The 21523-nt window shown below is 37.2% G+C and overlaps 1 protein-coding gene across 1 annotated transcript in view; it reads left to right on the top strand.

Annotated features, from left to right (window-relative positions):
- UBE2G1 (ubiquitin conjugating enzyme E2 G1) overlaps nucleotides 1–21523 on the top strand; it is an 89718-nt gene that overhangs the window by 46505 nt on the left and 21690 nt on the right. The window contains exon 3 of the mRNA XM_052657874.1: nucleotides 15282–15384. Within this exon, the coding sequence (XP_052513834.1) occupies nucleotides 15282–15384 (103 nt within the window). The remainder of the gene's footprint in view (nucleotides 1–15281; nucleotides 15385–21523) is intronic.

Genomic DNA, 21523 nt, shown 5'->3' with positions numbered 1-21523 from the left:
GAAGTCTGTTTGGTGATCCATTTGGAGTTGTTTTTCATATATATGTTGTTAACAGTGAGAATGAGGGTTTTGGCTTACTTGAACCTCACGCAGACTGAAATGGCCCTTCATTTAGGAGAAGCTCCACAGAAAACAAGGGAGAAGGGGTTCACACAAAGGAAAAGAAGGGCAGGTTTGTTTCCAAAGGTCACATATTAAGACAAGGATAGCAGATGTCTTTCATCTTGTGTTTTTTTGGCTGGAGTGGCTCCTGAATACTGTATTAAGAAAATTTGGGTTCCATGATTGGTTGTTAATAGTTCCTTCCTTGAATGTGGATCACATCCAAGGTGTGAGAGTGATTAAGAACAATGGTATCCTCAATCTGTACATAGGGATCTGTCACACAAAGTGGTTAAGAGGATGATTGATTTCTATTTGAGGTGTTCCACATTGATCTCACTTGTATATTTGGACCTTTTTGTGTTGTGATGAAATACGCATAACATAAAATTGACCATTAAAACCATTTTTAAGTGTATAGTTCAGTGGCATTGAGTTTATGCACACCATTTAGTTACCATCCCCACTGTTTCCAAAACCTTTTCATCATCTCCAATTGAAAAAACTCTGTGCCCACCAAACAGTTTAACCCATTCTTGGCCTTCCACTAGCCGCTAGTACGCTAGTAACCACGATTGTACTTTCTGTCTCTATGAGTTTGACTACTCCAGAAACCTTGTAAGAATCACAAATAATGTGTCCTTTTGTGTCTGGCTTGTCTCACCTTGATCTTTTCCAGGTTCATCTGTATTTTAGCATATTTTCAGAACTTCTTTTTTTTAAGGCTGATACTCCAGTGTATGTATATACTACATGTTGGTGTTCCCTCTCCTTTTGGCTTTACTATCCAAGTAATTTTGTTGCCAAATCTAATGTCATGAAGATTTCCCTCTGTGTTTTCTCCTGAGAATTTTAGAGTTTTAGCTTTAGGTCTTTGATTCATTTTGAATTAATTTTTGCATCTAGTGTGTGGAAAGAGTCCAGTTTCGTTTTTCTGCCTGTGGATATCCAGTTTTCCCCAACACCATTGGTTGGAAAGACTGCCCTTTCTGCACTGACAAGGGTCTTGACACCCTTGGCGAAAATCATTTGACTATGTATGCAAGGGTTTTTTTTTCTGAGCTCATATTTTATTCTGTTGATCACTTTGTGTTTTTATGCCAGCACTGCACTGTTTTGATTATGACAGCTTTGTATAAGTTTTGAAATTAGAAAATAGGAATCCTCCAACTTTGTTCTTCTTTAAGATTGTTCAAGGAAAAGATTCAGTTGTTCAAAGGTTTCTCTCTTTTTGAAATGTAAAAGTTCTCAATCTGCTTCTAATGTTTGTCTTTTTTATTCTTAAACTGTATAGTCACATCTGTAGAACAGTGTATTTTGTGTGTGATGCAATATAAAACATGCATGGTTTAAAGGGTTGTTATAAAGCAAGGTGTAGCTACTACCTCGGTGAAGAAATAGTTGTGTATAGTTTTAAAAACAATTAAACTGAGCATGGCCAATCAAGTGATTCTGTCAGCTGAAGTCAGAAAACAGAACCGTGTTTCTCAGGGTGTACTAGGAAGAATACTGCATTGGGGGTGTGTACGTAGGGAATTGGAGCCCTGGGGACACAGTCGGACAGGATTTCCTAGAGCCTGGTGGTGTAGGGAGAGTAGGGAATCTTTGAGTGTCTAAATCTGAAAATACTAAATTTGTAGTTTGTTTTGTCCAGGATTAAGAGGGAATAGGATTAAGAGTAATGTAGCTAGAAAGCAGTGCCTATTAAAGCTGAGTCATAATGTAATAAGAATTGAAGCTATTTTGAAACAGAGTAAGTTGATCTGGTTGGAACACTAATCACTACTGTCAAAACACCAAGCTCTTTACATAATCAAAGTCAAGTGTGGTTGTGTATCCAGTTGGATAGCCTAGATTTAAATGTCATTTTGGCAAACTGTAATGATAAGTACTTAACAATTATTAAATATGTTTAGTATGGTTCTTATTTAAAACTACATGGTTTATATTCAGGGTTCATATGCTTTAGCTTTCTTTTTAGAAGTTTTTGTTTCTTCCCTCCCACAAATAAATGGTTCCCTTTGAACCCCTTAAATTACAGTTGAGCTATAAGGACAAACAGAATTCATATCTAAATTGGGGCAAATTCACTAATATAAAAATACTAGGGAGCACAGATGAGAAGGTTAATTTACATTCCTGATTTGGTAAGGTTTATAGGAGGATCTGGGGGCTTCCTAAGTGGCACAGTGGTAAAGAATCCGCTTGCCAGTGCAGGAGGTGCAAGAGACGTGGGTTTGATCCCAGAGTTGGGAAGATCCCTTGAAGTAGGAAATGGCAACCTGCTCTAGTATTCTTGTCTGGAAAATCCCATGGACAGAGGAACCTGGTGGGCTATAGTCCATGGGGTTACAAAGAGCACATCTTAGGTAAAGGTTTGAGGAGGTGTTTAAGGCGTGATGGTGAGATATACCAGAAAGGGAATTAATAGCAATTTATCACTGCTGCTTCCACATAATCACAACTGTTATTCTCCTTTCTGGAAGAAGGCTTGGAATGGAACTGGAATAGCCTGCTGTTTAGATTTTTTTCCCCCCCTATGGCAAGAATATGGGCCGGGGGATTGGGCCTACTTAGAGGAAATAGAAGAATTGGAAATCAAGCTGTTTTAATATGCGTTTGTGAGTTAGAACATCTTACATTTATGTTAACAATTCCAGTTTTTACTTTGTGCATTGCTGTTTTTGTGTCCATAATATAAATCTACTTATGTGCACTAAAGGCAAATTAAAGCTTGGTCATATGTCAGTAATTTCCCCGTCATTCAAGTAGCTACATTTCTATGTAGACAAAGCTGTCGTTCTTGTTTTTATGATTTCTTTTTGGTGGGCACACCATGCCACATGTGGTATCTTAATTCACTGACCAGGGATCAGACCCACACCCTCTGTAGTGGAATTGTGGAGTCTTTAACCATTGTACTGCCAGGGAAGTCCCCTTCTATGACTTCAGTGATTCATGTCTTGCTTAGTCCAACCAAAAAAAAAAAATTTTTTTTTTTTTTGTTAAACTAAGTTATTTTGGTAATATTTACATTATATGTAAATATGATATAAGTCTTAGATTTATTCCCCTCTCCCCTTATGGATAATTCTATAAATTCCCAAAGAGCTTCCTTTTCTCTAGCATGATCTAGCAATCTGTTTATTCTGGTACATATCCCTCTTTATTTTAGTTACGCTATTGTAAAAATTGTAAAGCTTTCTGATTCATTTTGAGCCTGTGTCCAATATCAAAATCTGACAGCACACAGAGATACTCTGGACCAGTCTCAGTTATAGATGCTGTAGATGCCACTGTCTTCTAATACATTAGGGAAGAAACAGTCCCATGATTGTGGATCACTAATAATATATGTTGAAAATGCATTTGAAAAAATTTGGCTTCTGTCCTTTATCCTTAAAAACAAACCAGGTTAGGACACTGGTCCAGTGGTTAGGACTTCATACTTCCTGTGCTTACCTGTTCTTCATTTATGAGGAAAACTATGAAAGGATTTTCTGCTTAGAGTACAAGTAAGCACAAGATGGATATGAATTTTCATAATTAAAAACTAAATTTGACTAAGCTATCAATCATTCAGATTGATAATACACTAATATGTAGATTTTTTATTTTAAATGTGACAGAATTGAGGACACAGCAAGAGAATTTTTGACTTTTGCATGCTAGCATATAATAAGATTTGTATAATGAATCATTAACTTCTTATTTAAGTAAATGATGATAGTTTGACTATTGTAAGTATCAGGTGCATTTGGCCCTGAAATATCACACAGTCTTGTAACTTTGTGTTTAGAGTTTATCCTGGAAATGAGATGGCAAGGGGACACCACATAGTTCAATCAGTATGTTTTTCTAACCCTCATCAGATGGCATATGCCAGTGCCTCTCATTTCTCTAAGCCATTGGGATGCAGTTAAGTCAAACCGTTAGTTAGCATGGGAAACATTTTCTGTTCCTTAGAGGCCAGCTCTTTGCTTAGATTGCTGTAATAACTACTTAAACCTTCCATCTAGATGGTCAGTGGCCATCTGCTTCTAGTCTTGGTGCTTCTTTCTTTTTCATTTTCTGGGTTTAAGTCTGGTTTTTTTTTTCTTTTTCCTTTTCTGACTAAGTCCATTTTTTCCTTGTATTGTTTTAGGGATGTGTTCTTCATGCAGTTAGAAATAGTCTGTTTTACTGTCTCTCGGTCACTTTATCTGAGTTTTATTTAATTTTTGTTTTTTAAGTTTCTATCATAAGCTCGCTCAGTCGTGTCTGACTCTTTGTGACCCCCATGGACTGTAGCCCAGCAGGCTCTTCTGTCCATGGGATTTCTCAGGGAAGAGTACCAGATTGGATTGCCATTTGCTTCTCTAGGGGATCTTTATGATGCAGGGATCAACCCCAAATCTCCTGTGCCTTCTGCCTTGCAGCCAGATTCTTTACCCCCTGTCATTCACAAACTACTGGAGACTTTGAAATACTTTTGTGAGCGTGTAGGCAAAGTTAACTTTTATTAAAGAAAAGGCTCGTTGCCAATAAACTCTTATTTTCTCTACCTAAAACAAGCTTTCCCAATCATAGAAATCAGTATTATAGAAAATTTGGAGAAATGTAGGGAGTTTAATTTTTAATATTGGGATACTTTCTTTTTTTGTGCTCTGTAGCCAATTTAGAAATTTATCTATGTGTATAACAAATAAAAAAAATGGAACTATCAATTTGGGTGCTTTTCTTTTCTTGGTAGATTTAAGGTGAGTCAAACACTTTATAAGGAAATGCTGTTATATACAAATATGAAACCAAAGTCAGAATTCAGTGCCATAGTGGAAAGAAGCAGTGAATTTAGATTTCAATGACCTTAAAGTCCAAGATCTACCAATGGGTAGCTTTTAACTCTTGGGGGAAAAGTGGATTATTTAATAAAATGCCTTGGAACAACTGGTTTATCATACTGGGGATAGGTGGAGAGGAAAATGATTGATGTGTTTATGTTTACATGAATTATAAAAGGATCGGGATAGTTTCTGAGTGCTGGCTTACCCTGTGCCAAGCGCACCGTGTGCATGAATATGTTCCTCAGACAGACCTGCGAAGTGTAGACAGTGGTATCCTCACTTTACACATGAGGAAGTAAAACTTATTGAGAATATTATTTTAGTCTGGGCTTGAGGGAGGGAGGCTTTTTTCTAAGCAAGACAAACCAAAGAGCTATGAAAAAGATTGACTTTTTAAAAAAACTTGCACTCCTTGAACTTATTCTTAAATGAGAATTTAAAGAGGTAACACAAATCAAGAACATTTTAAAACAAAAATGGCAGTATGACAGCCATAATGCTTATAAAGCTCACCCAAATCAATAAGAAAAAAGCTGAATCACTTAATGTTAGAAAAAAAAAAAAAGGCAAAGAATACAAGCAGGTAATGCATGTAGGGAGTTGTCAACAGGAAAAGGATAATATCTAAGGTTGTAGAGAAATATATACCTATAGCGTTTCTGGAAATATAAATTGAACTTTTGATGGATGATATGTATGTTCCTTTGACTCACAATTCGACTTACAGGACCTTAGATTCTAGGTAGTACTTCCACAGATGTACAGGACAGTACAGAAATGTTTTATGGCAGTATTATAAATGAATGAAGGGGGCAGAAACTGTCTAATGTTCATAGTATACTTGAGTGACTAAGGTATAAAATGATACCTCATTTTCTGTACTATGTGGCATAAATTTTTAATAAAGTTGGTTACATTTGACTAAAGAAAAAACTCAGATACTATTATACATATGATTGATCTGTGTTACTACAAACATGTTTTTTACTGCCAGAAAGAATTCCTGAAAGGGTTCTGAAGCTGAGAGAAGAAAATTCCACAAACCTCTGAATAGTTTTGAGTCCCTTTTAGTATAACCCATTGACTTATTGATGAGCCAGGATGAAGGAAGAAACAATACATATATACACATCCCATGTATTGATATAAGGAGCAGAGCGGTTTACCTAGTTTTACACAAAACACACAGATAAGGTGATAGGAACTGTTAGAAACCTTAATTTACTTTGAGTAGTACTTAAGGAAATCAGCATGGAGTGAAGTAGTTAATGATTCTCACCCTCAGCTGGTGGCAGAGTGAACAGATTACCCCATTCCTCTACCTCCTGGGGCGATCATACCCTACCAGCCCTGCTGAGAATGTTGTAGCCTCTGTGTATGTGGTTTGAGAGTAAAGGAAAGCTAGGAACTACTGCTGTACAGAAAGTATTAGAGGCGGAACTGCCTAGAGACCAACTGGGATGTAAGCTTAAAAATATGACTCTCTGAATAGAGAAAAGGGTACTCTTAGCAAGAGGAACTGAACTAGGATAAGTTTAGACAGTGTTTTAGACATAAAGTAAGCTTAGACGTAAAGAAAGCTGAGTGCCGAAGAATTGATGCTTTTGAACTGTGGTGTTGGAGAAGACTTGAGAATCCGTTGGACTATGAGAAGATCCAGCCATTCAATCCTAAAGGGAGTCAGTCCTGAATATTCATTGGAAGGACTGATGCTGAAGCTGAAGCTGCAATACTTTGGCCACCTGATGCAAAGAACTGACTCACTGGAAAAGACCCTGGTGCTGGGAAAGATTGAAGGCAGGAGGAGAAGGGGACGACAGAGGATGAGATGGTTGGATGGCATCACCCGACTTGATGGATGTGAGTTTGAGCAAGCTCTGGCAGTTGGTGATGGACAGGGAAGCCTGGCGTGTTGCAGTCCATGGGGTCGCAAAGAGTCAGACACGACTGAGCAACTGAACTGAAGTTTAGACAAAACAGGAAATTTGATGCTTAATTTATAGAAGAGGGCAGGAGTGGTACCAGGTTTAAGGAACTAGAATTCTGTTAGGACCTTTCTCCTTGTTGCTTGCTTTTGTTCATTTTCGCGTATCTGCTTTCTCCTTGGGATCTGAGCTGTGGGCCTGCCCCATGGATTGGAATTCCTTTTGTTTAATGCCGATTTGAAAAGTTCTCAGTAAGATCTTATTCTCTTGGCATGTCAGGTATTCCTGCACTCATCTGTATGTCCCAGTGGTATGGTGTACAGAGTAAACTGGTACAGAACAAGCAACGGCAAAACAAGTAGTTGTGTGTGATATTCAGGGGTAGGTAGTATTTCCCAAAAGAAGTACTTAAGGTATGGCTTGTTCTTGAGATTCTGAAGAACACTATTCATTTTATAGCCTATAGTCTAATGAGCAATTTTAAAGGAGAAAAACAGACACTTGACATTTATTGTACTCTAAGGGGGACGGACGGCCTTGCAGTATTGCTCCTCTGTCCTGCAGCACTGCCATGGGATTTACTGTACTTTACTGATGAGCAAAAGGACACTCAAAAAAGAGTCATGACGTGTTTAAGACGCTAAGGATAGTGAGAGAGTTGGCATTCAAACCCAGGTGTTACTGACATAATACCGTGCTCTGTGCCCAAACTGTGGCCTGTGTTTTCTCTTGTGAGGTGAAATTCACATGCCTCTCTCACCTCTGCATCGTGTCTTTATCAGCTTATTTCTAAAAAATAAATGAGAAGTTTATATAAAATAATAGACTATAGTTGTAGTGTCAGGGCCTAACAATTTATGCCCTGTGGGGAATTCCTGACATAGTAAATCTTGGCAGGGACATATGAGACAGCTGCTGTATTTAAGCACAAGCAATGCCATATTTAGGGCCTACTGTTGAAGAGCCCTTAGATAATAAGTGTTTGAAGAGGATGTAAGCAAGGTGAAACATTGCAGGTAGCAGAACTTCCCGAAGTGCTATTTTAGGAGTGTGGTCCGGAATTCTGCCCAGCAAATCCTTTCAGAAGCGTATTGCTGAATATTTGCAAGATAGGATGTCTGGGCTCTTCTGCTCATCTGCTCCATATTCCTTATGTGCTTGAGGCACAGTAAAAGAAATTCATCTAGGCTGAAAATGTTTTTGATTAGGAAATCAGCTTGCCTTATCTAGCCCTAGCCTAGGACATGGTGTAAAGAAAAAAATTCTAATTTTAAGCAAACTTTTAAAGTTTACCAGAAATCTGTTAAGTTGATTTAATTGATGCATTTATAAAATATGAGCAAACCTTTGGTTGTTTGCTGATAACATTACTTTTTTCAGTATTAATTACTTAATGGAAGTTTGCAAGACCAGGGATATTTTCCCAGTTAATTCTGGTAACTAGCTTTCTGGCGATATGTGTGTTTTAAAGTAATGTGGCAATTTATTCATCTGATAATGAGGTCAAAATTATTTTGACAAACCATCTCAGTACTTAGGAGTAATTAGGTAGTGTCTGGATAAAAGGTTCTATCTGAGACTTCAACAGTTTGAACGGAAGCCAGTGTAAAAATAGTCACTTTACAGAAATGCACCTTACAACCAGCTGTGTGTTAGATAAATAACCTTGACAGAAATGCACATTCCCAGGAGCAGAAGACCACAACCATCAAGACACAAAGGAACGTCATTGCTACGCTATAAATATGTTTGGCTTTGTAACTTAACTTAGTCAACTATTGGTCTTGGCAAAGTGTATTTACGATTAAAGTAGGTTATTTTTTCTTAATAGCCAAGTATAGAATGACATGTACTTGGGCCTTTGAATGTTGTTACCCTGAGATACCTTGTATTTTTGATAAAGCCCAGTGAAGGTTTATTTTCACATGGTTGACAGAATATTGTAAACCATTATTTTAGACTACATTGAAACTGTTTAGCATTTGAAAAAAAACTTTAATGGAGAAAAAAATTTAAGAATATAATAACACCAAAGTAGACTGACTGTACAGTGAACCTGCATGTGCTTACCTAGACTTAGCAGTTACTTGGTCACAACCAGTCTCTGCCCACTCCCTTGTGATTTTGAAGCACAACCCAAATGCCATCATCATTTGTCTGTAAATGTTTCAGTAACGCTAAAGATTTCTGTACCTCCTAAAAAAGAGGGAGTAAAAAACCATGCGGCATGACCACACTTGGAAAAATTAACAGAGTTTAATATTGTTAGATGTAGTACCCTCTAAATCTGTGCATGCGTCATACAGTTTTAAAAGTCTGAGTTCAGTCCTCTCTCTTGTTGCTTCTTGCAGTATACTTACTGAGGATTCTAGACCTTGCCTTTTAGAATTTCCCAAAGTATAGATTTTGCTAATTGTATCTTGGGAATATTCTTAAACATATTTCTCTGTGTTTTCTATAAATTGGTAATTGTGTCTAGGGGTTCTGGTTTGTGTGGTGAGATCACTTCATAAGTGGTGGCTTATTTATCAGGAGGCATGTTAATGTCTGCTTGTCCTTTCTAAAATGCCTAGGTTAAAATAACAAAATGGCAAGGTTTCAGTAAGTTTTCATTTTTTAACTGGACTATCTCTGTAGGGAGAGATACCTCATTTGATCAAACAGTAGTTACTGTTTGATTTCCTGACAATGCTATTTGTAGAGAAAAGGAAGAATAAATCTTGTGTGTGTGTTTTTTTTAAGGGAAAAAAGTGGTTTTCAAAATAACAAAATGGTGTATTAGCATCCTATACTGGGATCAGTCAATTTGAGTCCTTTTAACATGACCATAGTATTACTTGATAGCTTCCTTTTTATCTGATATGAAAGTTGAGCCTGGAACACTTCCTGCCCCAGACCTGGAATCACCCATTTTTCTGAAGAGCCCTGCTCCATTTAAGTGTAGCTCATATATGGAGACTATATTCTGGGCACTAGGGACACTCATTGCTGCAAAGTTGGTCATTTTTCTTGACTTTTTTAGTGGACAGAGCTCTGCATTTTTAAAGCTTTTTCGTGAGTTCATATGGATACTTCTGATTCAAATTCAGGATTGAAGAGTTTTTACTTTTCATGTGTTTTCCTTTTTCTCTTTTAGTCTTATTCTTGAATAATGATTATATCATAGCAAGCCTGCTCATGCTTTATTTTCCACTACTTATACCTATCTAAATCATTATTTTCAAGGACATTACTTTGTCCTTGATTTCATTTTTAATTCACGGTTTGTAGACCATTTTGGCCCTCAGTGATTTCCAGATTCACAGCATGCATACATAACTCTCATTTAGCAATCAGCAATACTTTGGGATTTACTGAGTTTTAGAAATTGAAGTATAATATACACAAAGAAAAATGCATAAATATTATGTACAGCACGCCATTACTAGCATCCCAGAATCTCTTTCTTTCTTCTTTTCATATACCACTCATTCCCCATTGAAAGAAAAAGAAGAAAAGGTGACTGTTGTCCTGATTTCTAATGTTACTGATTAGTTTTGCCTGCTTTAGAACTTTAAAATTTTGTCTGAGCATTTGTGATATGAGAAAAAGAGAGCTCTTTCTAGCTGTTTCCAACTTTACTCATGTCCAGGTAGCATCCAGAAAAAAAGTATCATTATCTTTTTCACATTCAAAACTTCTCTGTAATATCTTAGGAATCTAAGTAGAAACTCAGGCATATACACTTCTTGGTTTAAATATTTGTCTTAAGCAGGATAGATTTTTGTGTATGTTAGCAATTTCCATTTCCCCTCATTGTATTTTTACCCTTTGCATGTTTCCCCTTTCTTTTGATTAACAGGAAATCTATTTGTATTAGGGATATTAGACTTTTACCTATTGTGCTGTGAATATTCTCTCCCAGTCTCTCATTTGTATTTAAACTTAATTGCTCTAGTGAATTTAAAATACCTTGTGTAGTATGTTCTGACTGTTGAGTTTTGTGTTCTGCTTAGGAATGCCACCTCCAACTAAAAGTATGTTAAAAAATAAATCTGCATCTTTTTTTTCAGCCGACTTTATTATTTATTTGTATTTGTATTCAAATACAGTATGAGGTATCTCTGTTAGCATTTAAATGTAGTAGCCTGTTTAAACATCTTTCCTTGGCCTTTCCCATTTTAAAAAGGGGATTTTAAAATGGAATTTCACTGGAATTTCATCTACATATGGCTACTACACTTTTCATCACAAACTTCTAGAGAAAATTTCAACCTGCATTTTTTACTTCACCTTCTTTTTGTCAATTGAGTGTTGTCTGCATGGCTTTACAATTACACTGAAACTACCTATGCCCAGGGCAGCCTTGCCATTCTTTGAACTGAATGCAGTAGACTGAATTTAGGCCTCCTCTTTCCTAAACAGTGTGTATTTATTGTTGGCAACTTTCTCCTTGGAATGCATCTTATTTGGCTTCTTTGATCTAGCTTTTTCCTGGTTTTCTTCCTACTTCTGTCATATTTGTAGCTGTTTCTTTTTAAATCCCCCTGATATTGGTATTTTCTAGAATTCCTTCAGTTAGATTTCACAGTTCACACTTAGGCTCATCCTTGGGTGATACCATCAGTATTATGGCGTCAGTTATCAGCAATATTGTGATAACCCCCAGGTCTCTAGCTGAAATTTCTTTTGGAAACAATGTATTTATGTCCCATAGGTATACAAAACCAAACCTATCATTTCTTTCCCTCCCTCTAAATTCAGCACGTCTTTATTATAATTCCCATTTCAGAAAAAGAATAGACTCCTACTCAGTTTCTCTGCATAGAAACCTCTATTTGTCATTTTAAACAATTGTGCTGAAACTCAGATAACATGAAGCCATTTTAAAGTGTACAGTTCAGTGGGATTCACGGTGTCGTGCAGCCACTCTTAACTCTCTTCAGTTTCAGAACGCTTTCATCACCCCGCAAAACGCCCAGACTCATTCAGTAACTGCACTCACCGCCCACCCCACCCCCCATTTTGCTTTCTGTCTCTGGATTTGTAGATATGAAAGGAATCATAGGGTATGTGGCCTTATGTGTCTGATTTCTTTCGCTTAGCTTGATGTTCTTGAAGTTCATTGAGAACCAACATGCCACAATCAAAGTTGTAGCTAGTTGTAGCGTGTATCAGCACCTAATTCCTTTTCTTATGGCTCGATTATATTCCATTGTATGTATATATGTTATATTTTGTTTATTCATTCATTGATGGACATTTGGATTCTACTTTTTGACTATGCTGCAGTATAAAACATTTGAGTATAAATTCCTTTGTGAATAAACGTTTTCATTTTTCTTGGGGATATACCTAGAAGTGTAATTACTGGGTTATGTGGTAACTGTGCTTATAAACTTTTTGAGGAGTTATGTATCGTTATTGCCTTTTTAAACTCCCTATATCACCAATCTTGTTTGGTTGATTCTGCCTCCTTCTTATCCGTGTTTTCCATCATTATTCCCACTACTGTATACTGAAGATAACACTTTCCAGGATTACTTTAATAGCCTCCTTTCCTTTTTTGGCTTCTTTGTCATCACATGGCCTTACTCTATCACATACTTTTCACATTCTGAGAGATTGGTTTTTGAAAATGTAAATTTCATGAGATGACCTCTTTGTTTTAAAAAGAAAGCAAAATAAAATGCAAACAAAAGTTGTTCTCTGGGTAAAATCTAAACTCACAAGGCTTATAAAGGCCCTTTGCTGTCCTCCTTCTGACATTCTGTCTAGCTTCAGCTACATGGTGTGTTGCAGCCCTCTGCCGCCATGCTGATCTCCATATTTCAGATTTTTGTAGTATATATAGTATATATTCTTCTGTCTAAGCCTTGCTGTTACTCCACCCAAATCCTTCGTCGTATTTCAGATATCTCTTCTCTTTTTAGAAGCCCTTTTGTCTCTTTTTGATTATATTGTGCTCTTCTTTGTGCCCCTCCAAATTCTTGTACTGATGTTGGGCCATTTAATACACATTGTAATCGTCTTTTTCCTTCTGTGAGAATCAGGAGTTAATAGTCAAGTGCCAGGGGATGCACTACAGACTAAAAGTAGGATTAATAGGAATTTAGCAGAAGACAAGATTATTTGGTAAATTATTTAGGGAAGGCCTCATGGAGGAGGAATATGGTACTTGAATTGGACCTTGAAGGAAGTATTCATGAAAAGCATGATAATGGCTGGCCTCTATAGGTAGATTAAATCTGTTAAATGCCCATGGATCTAGGACATGAGGAGCCATGCAAGGGGCAGAAACCATGACGAAACCGAGATGGGTGGGTATCTTTCAGCATCACTTGTATTACTTAGTGAAACGAGCAGTAGACACAGTCACTCCTGTAGAAGAGAAGAATGCAAAGAACATGTAGAAGACTTTCATAGAACTTGTGCACTGATGAAATATATGACGAGAAGCAATAACATACTTTATAGATGAGGAAGTTTTCAAAGGTAGTTTTGACCATATATGCTTATTTAAGAATTTAACCACCTATGTTTATAAAATTCCACTGGACTTCTAATGCAAGATTCAATAACTAGGTGATTTCTGGATAAATTATAAAATCTCTGCGAGACTCTTACAGCTACTGTTGGAGAAAATGGTCTGAGTAATATACTAGTGTTTGTCCAGAGAAAGGTTAGAAATGAGATAACTCAGTGCAGAAATTACCGGTGCAGATTGCGATTGTCGATGCTCTGCTCGCCCCTCAGTTGACAGTAAAAATGGGACTTGCAGATCTTTTCCAGAATGTCTGCAGCATATTGACACTCATGAATGTTTGCATTCATAAATAAAATAACCAGATTGAAATACAACTTCTTTGCATTTTCAGCATTTAAAGAATGTCTTACAATGGCTGTTTAAAAGTAAAACTGCATTTCTTATATTTTGCAACACGGTACTGATTTAAAACTATTTATAAAAGTCTGCTTTGCCAGTTAGGCAAAAATATTAGACTTAGAAATTAAAAAAAAGAACTTCCCTCAGATTTTGAGAAAAGAAGCCATTCATGTTTAAGTGTAAATAAACTTTCACTTCTGGCTCTCTCTGGGTTTCACTGGCATGCTGAGGTGTTAAATCTTAGTTGTTGAAATAAACACCTCTGATTCCTCAAAAAATTAAATATTTTCTTCTCAGTTAATAACACGCTTTGTTCAGTTTTTTATAGCACTCTGAGTTGTGTTGCACTTGCTTACCATGGGACCAAGCTCCTTGAGGACGATGGCAGGATTTATGTGAGGATTACAGCCCTGTTCAGCTGCCCAGCAGCTTCTCTCAGCTGCTCTCCTGTGTGCTTTGTCCTCTCTCTTCAGTTTGAGCCAACTAGCACCTCTTGTTGGTGATTCATGTATTTATACACAACACACACACACTTAATCGTGACAGTGGTGATGGCTTCACAGCTGTGTACATATATCAGTGTGTAAGAAATTATATAATTTAAATGCCTACAATTTACTGAATGTTAATTATATCTTGTCAAAGCTTTCTTAAAAATCCTAACATGATGCCCACCATCGATGGGTCATTACTTTATTAAACCCTGTGTCTCCAGGAACTGTTCAGACTCTGCCCTCTTTCTCACCTGCCCCTCTCAGGGGCCCTAATGGCCTGCATCCCCCCACCTCACTAGTTCTTTGCCTTTGTGCTTATCCCCAGCCCCCATCATTCTCTATCCATGCTAGAGCACTCTCTCTGGAAGAGGAAAATCTCATGTTGCTAGTGTTGTCTCTGTGCTCCAGCTATTATTCTTAAGCCATTCCCGAATGCTGGAAACTGTGACCAGCGAAAAGTTCGACATGCACAGGCGGGACAGATGGAGTCTGTCTTCTCTGTGTGCTCAAAGAGTCTGTTGGGCCACACATGGACACCAGCTGTAGACGTGTATCCCCAAGAATGCAGAGCACTTAGTCATGCAGATACATAATTACTAGTATAAATTAAAATTGGTTATATAGCGAGTTCCAGTGAAAAGGTACCAGGCACTCTATTGGTATTTCGGAAAGGCCAAAGACCCTAAAGACCATACCATAAGAATTATCAGAAACACTGGTTTGATTTTCCTCTGAACCAGAATCTCTGAGGGATGAGTCTGCCAACTGCATTTTAATAAGCTCTCTGACCCACTATACCTGTATGCCACCAGAGAGCTCCTTAGAATGGTAGGAACCTTGCTGGAAACCAGGGTAGATGTAAAAGGGAGGTAGAAGTTGATCTTCTGGATAGCTTGCTTTACCCATTGCTTCCTTGTGTTATAGAAATGGAAAGGTTTTGACATCAGGTAGCATTTTGCTAATGGGTCCAGGTGTATTCATTTAATAGTTTAGAATTTTTAATGTTCTGTAATGAATGTTGGGTGAAGATTTTGTACTTAAATTTTTTTATAAACCTATTCTTTTTCCACAGAGCTCAACAAAAATCCAGTGGAAGGCTTTTCAGCAGGTTTAATAGATGACAATGATCTCTACCGATGGGAAGTCCTTATTATTGGTCCTCCAGATACACTTTAGTAAGTATAATGGAACTGACATCCAAGTGGGACTCTTTTAATAATTGAAATATAAACTATTTTGACAAACTGAAGTTTCCCAGTTTACAAGAATGATTGTTACTCACTTTTAATTAATCGTTATTAACTGATACAAAGATAGACAACAGAGTGTGGTGTTATCAAAGAGCAAAGAAAAGATGGATTTCTTATATATGTAGTACATTTTTAGATTCAGAGACCACACACAGTCTGATTTTCTGTTCCATGTGTTTGCAGGTCAACTTAAACTTACTAATATTTAATGTTCTGTAAGATGGATCATGACTGTCTGATGTCAATGACTAGTACAAGTTGCATGCTTTTTATAGAAGTTGAGGTGTTGGGAAAAAATGCAGCAACCTTCTCAAAGCCATGCAACTGAGGGATAGCAGGGTCTTTCTTGGGAACTATTCTTGGTCACTCAACCTTGGTCCTTGATGGTACTAAGCAGCGAGAATTTGGATACATAAGACTTTTTTTTTGACAGTGAAATAGTTTTATTTTAGATGTTCTGAATGGTAACTCCTTTGCCTCCTCTCTGCACCTGCCCAACCTGATGGAAGAGAAAATTCAGAGCTAGTTCTATACCAGAGCAAACTGGTATATGACATACACAGTTGAGCTGTAGTATTGATTGGTAGGTTTTCTAAGGTCTGAAAAAAAATGATTTAGGTTTTGTCACAACTATTGCTGATCAAAATTTTTGCTGATTTATTTCCCAATGGTACATTTGCATTGGTAATTGCTGTAAGCTAAGATAACTCAGTGTAGTCACTCTACAGTGATAGTTTGGTAGATAACAGTAGTCAATGAAAGCTATCCTAGAGGTCTTCCCCCACAACCTTAATATTATTTCTTACCAAGTTTTGCACACAAAATCATACTTGTGCCTGGCTTCTGAGCCTGAGGAGGTTCTGTTCTGGGTTTCTAAATCAAAACCCATTGCATGAAGGTTTATTCAAGGAAGACACAGCAACATTCCAGTGACAGAATCTTGTTAATCTTAAAGTTGGTGTGTGATAACAAGAGAAGTTCTTCTAAACTAATGTCTGAGTAGAAAATGAGTGAGGCATCCAGGTTTGACCCCACATCTCGAAGGACCTCACATAATTTTTGTACTTTTTTCATGAGATGGTGGCAAGCATCTCTAAATGTTACTAGCTGGTCCATATACATGTTGTGTCCCTTCAGCTTCACGAAAGAAAGACACTTTAATACTCATTGTACTAATTAACAGGCCATCCTTCCTACCAATGAAAACCTGTTTCTGGCCTTTCATATTCATTTTTAAAGTGCTGACTGTCTATCTGAGGCGTGGATAACGGAAACCTTTGTGGCAGCTCCTCTGGAGTTGCTGACAGGCTGCCACTTCCTCACTGTCCCTTACTGATGAGAGCACTGACTGCACCCAGGCTACAGTTTAACCTCAGTGCCAAATATACTTTGAACATCCTGTGAACAATGAAGCCTTAATGCCATTGACAGACCTTATAATTATCATCCAAATTTACCTGGATGTGATTCCTTTTTATGAATGACCTTTTCTAAAACTCACATGCTGGAAGTTATGAAATTCTTTATAAAGCCTGCAGGAGGTGGGTTTAAGATTTATTGAGTGTTGGCCAACCCTTTTAGCAACTTCCCATTTAGAATTGTTTCAAAAATAAAGCATTGTAGGCATTTACACTACTCATTCATTTTGTTTCCTTAATGTTTTTGAGCACTCTTATGCTAGATGCTACAAACATGGCTGAAATCAGTTAATAGGTGCTGCTCCAAAGCCATTACAATTTAGTTGGCAAAGCTGCTCATTGCGTAGTTATTTAATACACTTGGGGACAGCCATGATGGAGGGAGGCATTGGGATATGGTGAGAACTTACTGGGCTTGTGGCAGGTTTTCAGTGTGTTGGGAAATTTTTCCCAGAGGAGGAGATGTCTAAAGTGAGAACTGAAGAGTTAGTTACTGTATTAGTAGGCTTCCAGCTATAAGCAAATGAAATCTGATTTTAGCTGGCTTAGAAAATAAGGAAATTTGTTTTCTTGACAGAGATAGTAAAATGGTTACAACAGTTTTGAGCATTTCAGAGTATGCTGAAAAGGAAGAAGTGAAAGTAGTTTCTGCTTGTGTTTTATGTATTTCTTATATAGAAATGAGAATAGAGCCTCCAATTAAAATTTAAAAAAAAGTCTTAGTGAGCTAAAGTCAAAAAAGTAGGAAAAGTAATTTTTTATGTATTCTAGTGTAGAAAAGCCTTTTTTCTGGAAGCTCTCCAGCAGACTCTTGTCTCATTTGTTGGAATCAAGTTGCTTCATCATTCCTTACCCAGTAACTGGCAAGATGAATGAGATTGCCACATTTGGTTTAATTATTCTTGGATTGAAGAGATTTTGGATTGTCAATAGCTAGAGTAAGAATTAACTAGACAGATACTCTGGCAGTAGCAGTGGGGTTAGGAGATGGGGATAAGTAGGAGATGGGGATAAGTGGAAGGGAAGCTGGGGATTGAGCATTTCATAGGGAGAAAGAAATGTTTGTGTACATAGGCCTGGAAAATAAGGGACAGAACAAGGGGATGGCAACTGAGCAAAACGACTATAAGGAGTTTCAAAAAATGAGGTTGGCTAGAGAGTTGAGGGCTAGAAAATGTTTGTAAACACTGTTATTGCTGCTGGTGCTAAGTTGCTTCAGTCTTGTCCGACTCTGTGCAACCCCTTAGACGGCAGTCCACCAGGGGAGTTAGGATTTTTCTTTTGTCCTGAGGACAAAGCATAACCATTGGGGAGTTTTACATCAAGAGTTGTCAGGTTTATATTTTAGAATATGCATCAGATTCTAAGTATCATAACTTTGGAATTATAAATTTTATTTTCCTTCAGCTTACTTGTATTTTATTTCTGTAGTAAAATGTTTTAAACTATTGTTTTAAAAAATTGGAGGGGGCGATCTATAGTGTAAGAAGGGGCTTTCTTGATAGCTCAGCTGGTAAAGAATCACCTGCAATGCAGGAGACCTTGGTTTGATTCCTGAGTCAGGAAGATCCCCTGGAGAGGGAATAGGTTACCCACTCCAGTATTCTTGGGCTTCCCTGATGGCTCAGATGGTAAAGGATCTGCCTGCAGTGCGGGAGATGGGGTTCCATCCCTGGGTTGGGAAAACACCCTGGAGGAGGGCATGGCAACACACTCCAGTATTCTTGCTTGGAGAATCCCCAGGGACAGAGGTGCCTGTTGAGCTACACTCCATGGGGTCTCAAAGAGTCAGACACAACTGAGCAACGAAGCATGCGTGCATGCATAGTGTAAGAAATGGACTGAAGTAGGGAGATCAACAGCCTTGCTCAGGGGATGGCACACATGTGCCTAGGACAGGGCCCTGAGAAAAGCAGAGGAAGTTAGCCAGACATCTTACAAAAGGTTTTATAGAAGGAAGCTTTCTAAAATGCCACCAAGAATCAGGTATTTAACGCTGTTTGTTGATTTAACAGTAAGGAAATTACTGGTGTTCAGTGGAGTGAAGAGGGCAGAGGCCTTCTTGTGGTTGTCAGATGAGTGTTACTTGAAACACAGATCTTAAGTGTAAGTAAGAGGAGAAATAGAGAGGCTGGTAATGGGAGGAGGCGTTATAGTATTGAAAGTAGTTAATGTGAGCAAACCTAAGTGATTGATCCATCACTTAGTAATTAAATAGGTCATTTCTGTAATAATAGAATGAATGATTGCTGTACTAAAATTCTTTAAAAACGAGTGTAGTTCATGGTGGTGTCATTAACCCTCATTTAGCCACCAGAGGGCGCCCCACACTCCTTGCAATCCATGTGTCAATAACTGGTATATTCAGGCATTCCTTTATTGATAGTTGCTTTGAGTATTAATTTAGCTGTTACATTTATCTTTACACAGTATTAACTTTTTATTGCTGCTCTTGCCATTGGCTCAGACAGTAAAGAGTCTGCCCACAATATAAGAGACCTGGGTTCGATCCCTGGGTCAGGAAGATCCCCTGGTGAAGGAAATGGCAACCCACTCCAGTATTCTTGTCTGGAAAATTCCATGGACGGAGGAACCTGGTGGGCTACGGTCCATGGGGTCACAAAGAGTCGGGCACAAACTGAGCAACTAACACTTGCCATTAATTAATGTTTCTGGAGATATTAAAATAGATTCTTCTTAAAAATAGATTCTTGAGGTTTTCTCTCTATGAAAAATAATCTGAAACTGGTGTGACAACCTGCTATTTTCAGACTAATGATTATCAAGTAGTGTGACTAGCTGCCCATATCCACGGAAAGAATAATACCAGGTAGGAGCAGCAGTAGGTTTTGAAAGAAACTTTAGGAGATATGGGTTTCACTGTGAATTATAAATTTTATAAATTTGCATTAGTAAATGGCGGGTAACTCTTGCTGCATCTCTTTTCATCAGTCCTGGCTGGTGTGCTCAAGAAGTATGTTTTATATTGTTTCCTACCTCTGCAATGGTGTGAACAATTTGTAGGATCTTGGAAGATTATATGTAGCTTGTTATTGCCTTACCTTGATGATATAGAAAACAAAGAGTTGACTAACCAAATTCTCAGATTAATATTCTTTTACAGTAACAAAATTCTTATACAGTCTGTTTAAAACTTAGCTGCACAAGCTATATATTTTGTAATGAACTTTTGGGAGGAATGAACCTGGTGCCCATGTGACTTAGAAATTGATTGATCAATGGCAGTACCGTATCATTTATCATTTAGTGCTTAAGAATGTGAGTTTTGGAGATTATCTTTGTTTACTTCCCTGAGTCTACTACTGTTATTATCTGTGTGACTTTTAACAGTTATTTAAACTTCGTCTTGTTTCATTTCTAGGGTAAAACCTTGTGCCTAGAAAGTGTTCAGAATGTTCAGTGTTCTAATGTTTGTAGTAGTAAAAACATTGGAAGCCATCAAATATTTTATGAAGGTAATAGATAAATTGTGACAGGTAAAAATGAATAAACAGAAGACAGATGTGAAAAGGAATATATAAAAGAACAATGTTGATGGCAACATATGGTATATCATTTAAAGAAAGTAAATATGGCTGATAGGATCTGACAAAGTAGAATGATAGGCTCTTATCCTTGTAAGATTTTTATACATTTAATACAAAGACAGTAAGGGAAGTCTAATAGAAAAAACCTGAACTGGCCTAGAACATCATGCTAGTAATCATATATGTAATATGATATATCTGTAATTATATAGCAGTTATACTCTTACACTGTTAATATCTGTGAAGAGAAAGCAGGAAAGCATCATTTAAACCATTAATGCTTTTCATAAAACTTTGATTTTGCTCATCATAGTAGCATCTTTATGTATTTGAAAAATAGTGAATATGTGACATTTTAATATTTATTTAACTATGTTTTGTACACTATGTTTTGAGTTTTAGGCTTAAAAAAAAAGTAGGATTTTCACAGGTGTAAGGATTCCACCTGTAGGAAAAAAACTAAAGAATTTCATGATTGATTCAGAATGGATAAGGACATTGCAGACAAAAAAAAAATTGTGTACTTTAATTGGATTATCCTTAAAAGTTTAATTAAATTTTATCAAAATTTTTAATAGACTAAGGTAATTTTTCATGGTAGGGATTTCAATCAGCTGTTGTAAAGCTTTTAAGTGGATCTGATATCAGTCAAAATTTAGGGACCGAGGAGAGCTAACGTAGTATCAGGGTATAGCCTTACCAATGATTTAAAGTTTTTTGTGGTAGCTGTTCTGATGTTCTTTTACATGGATTCTTGCCTAGTTTTTGTATTTGTGGCTTTTGAAGTGATTTTTTTAAAACCACAACCCATAATCAGAAATATTTTACATTATGACCCTCTGTATACTTCATACACTTCATAGAAAGAAGCATGTATGTAAGCATAAAGAGAAACATGTTGCTTACTTGGAGCCCAGTGGCCTTTCCTAAGAATTCAGAAGTATTTGGTGCTAATGATCTACCTTTCTTTAACACCGTCCTGCCATCTTGCTTTTATGATCAGAAAAAAGTAATGAGAATACATACTTGCTTTGGTTAAAACTTGAAGTGACAGCAAAATGTACAAAGCAGAAAGTAAAAAATCTCATTATCCCGTGC

Source organism: Budorcas taxicolor, chromosome 19 (assembly GCF_023091745.1).
Source record: "Budorcas taxicolor isolate Tak-1 chromosome 19, Takin1.1, whole genome shotgun sequence".
In the NCBI taxonomy this organism is placed as follows: Eukaryota; Metazoa; Chordata; class Mammalia; order Artiodactyla; family Bovidae; genus Budorcas; species Budorcas taxicolor.
This window is presented reverse-complemented; position numbering and strand designations above follow the sequence as displayed.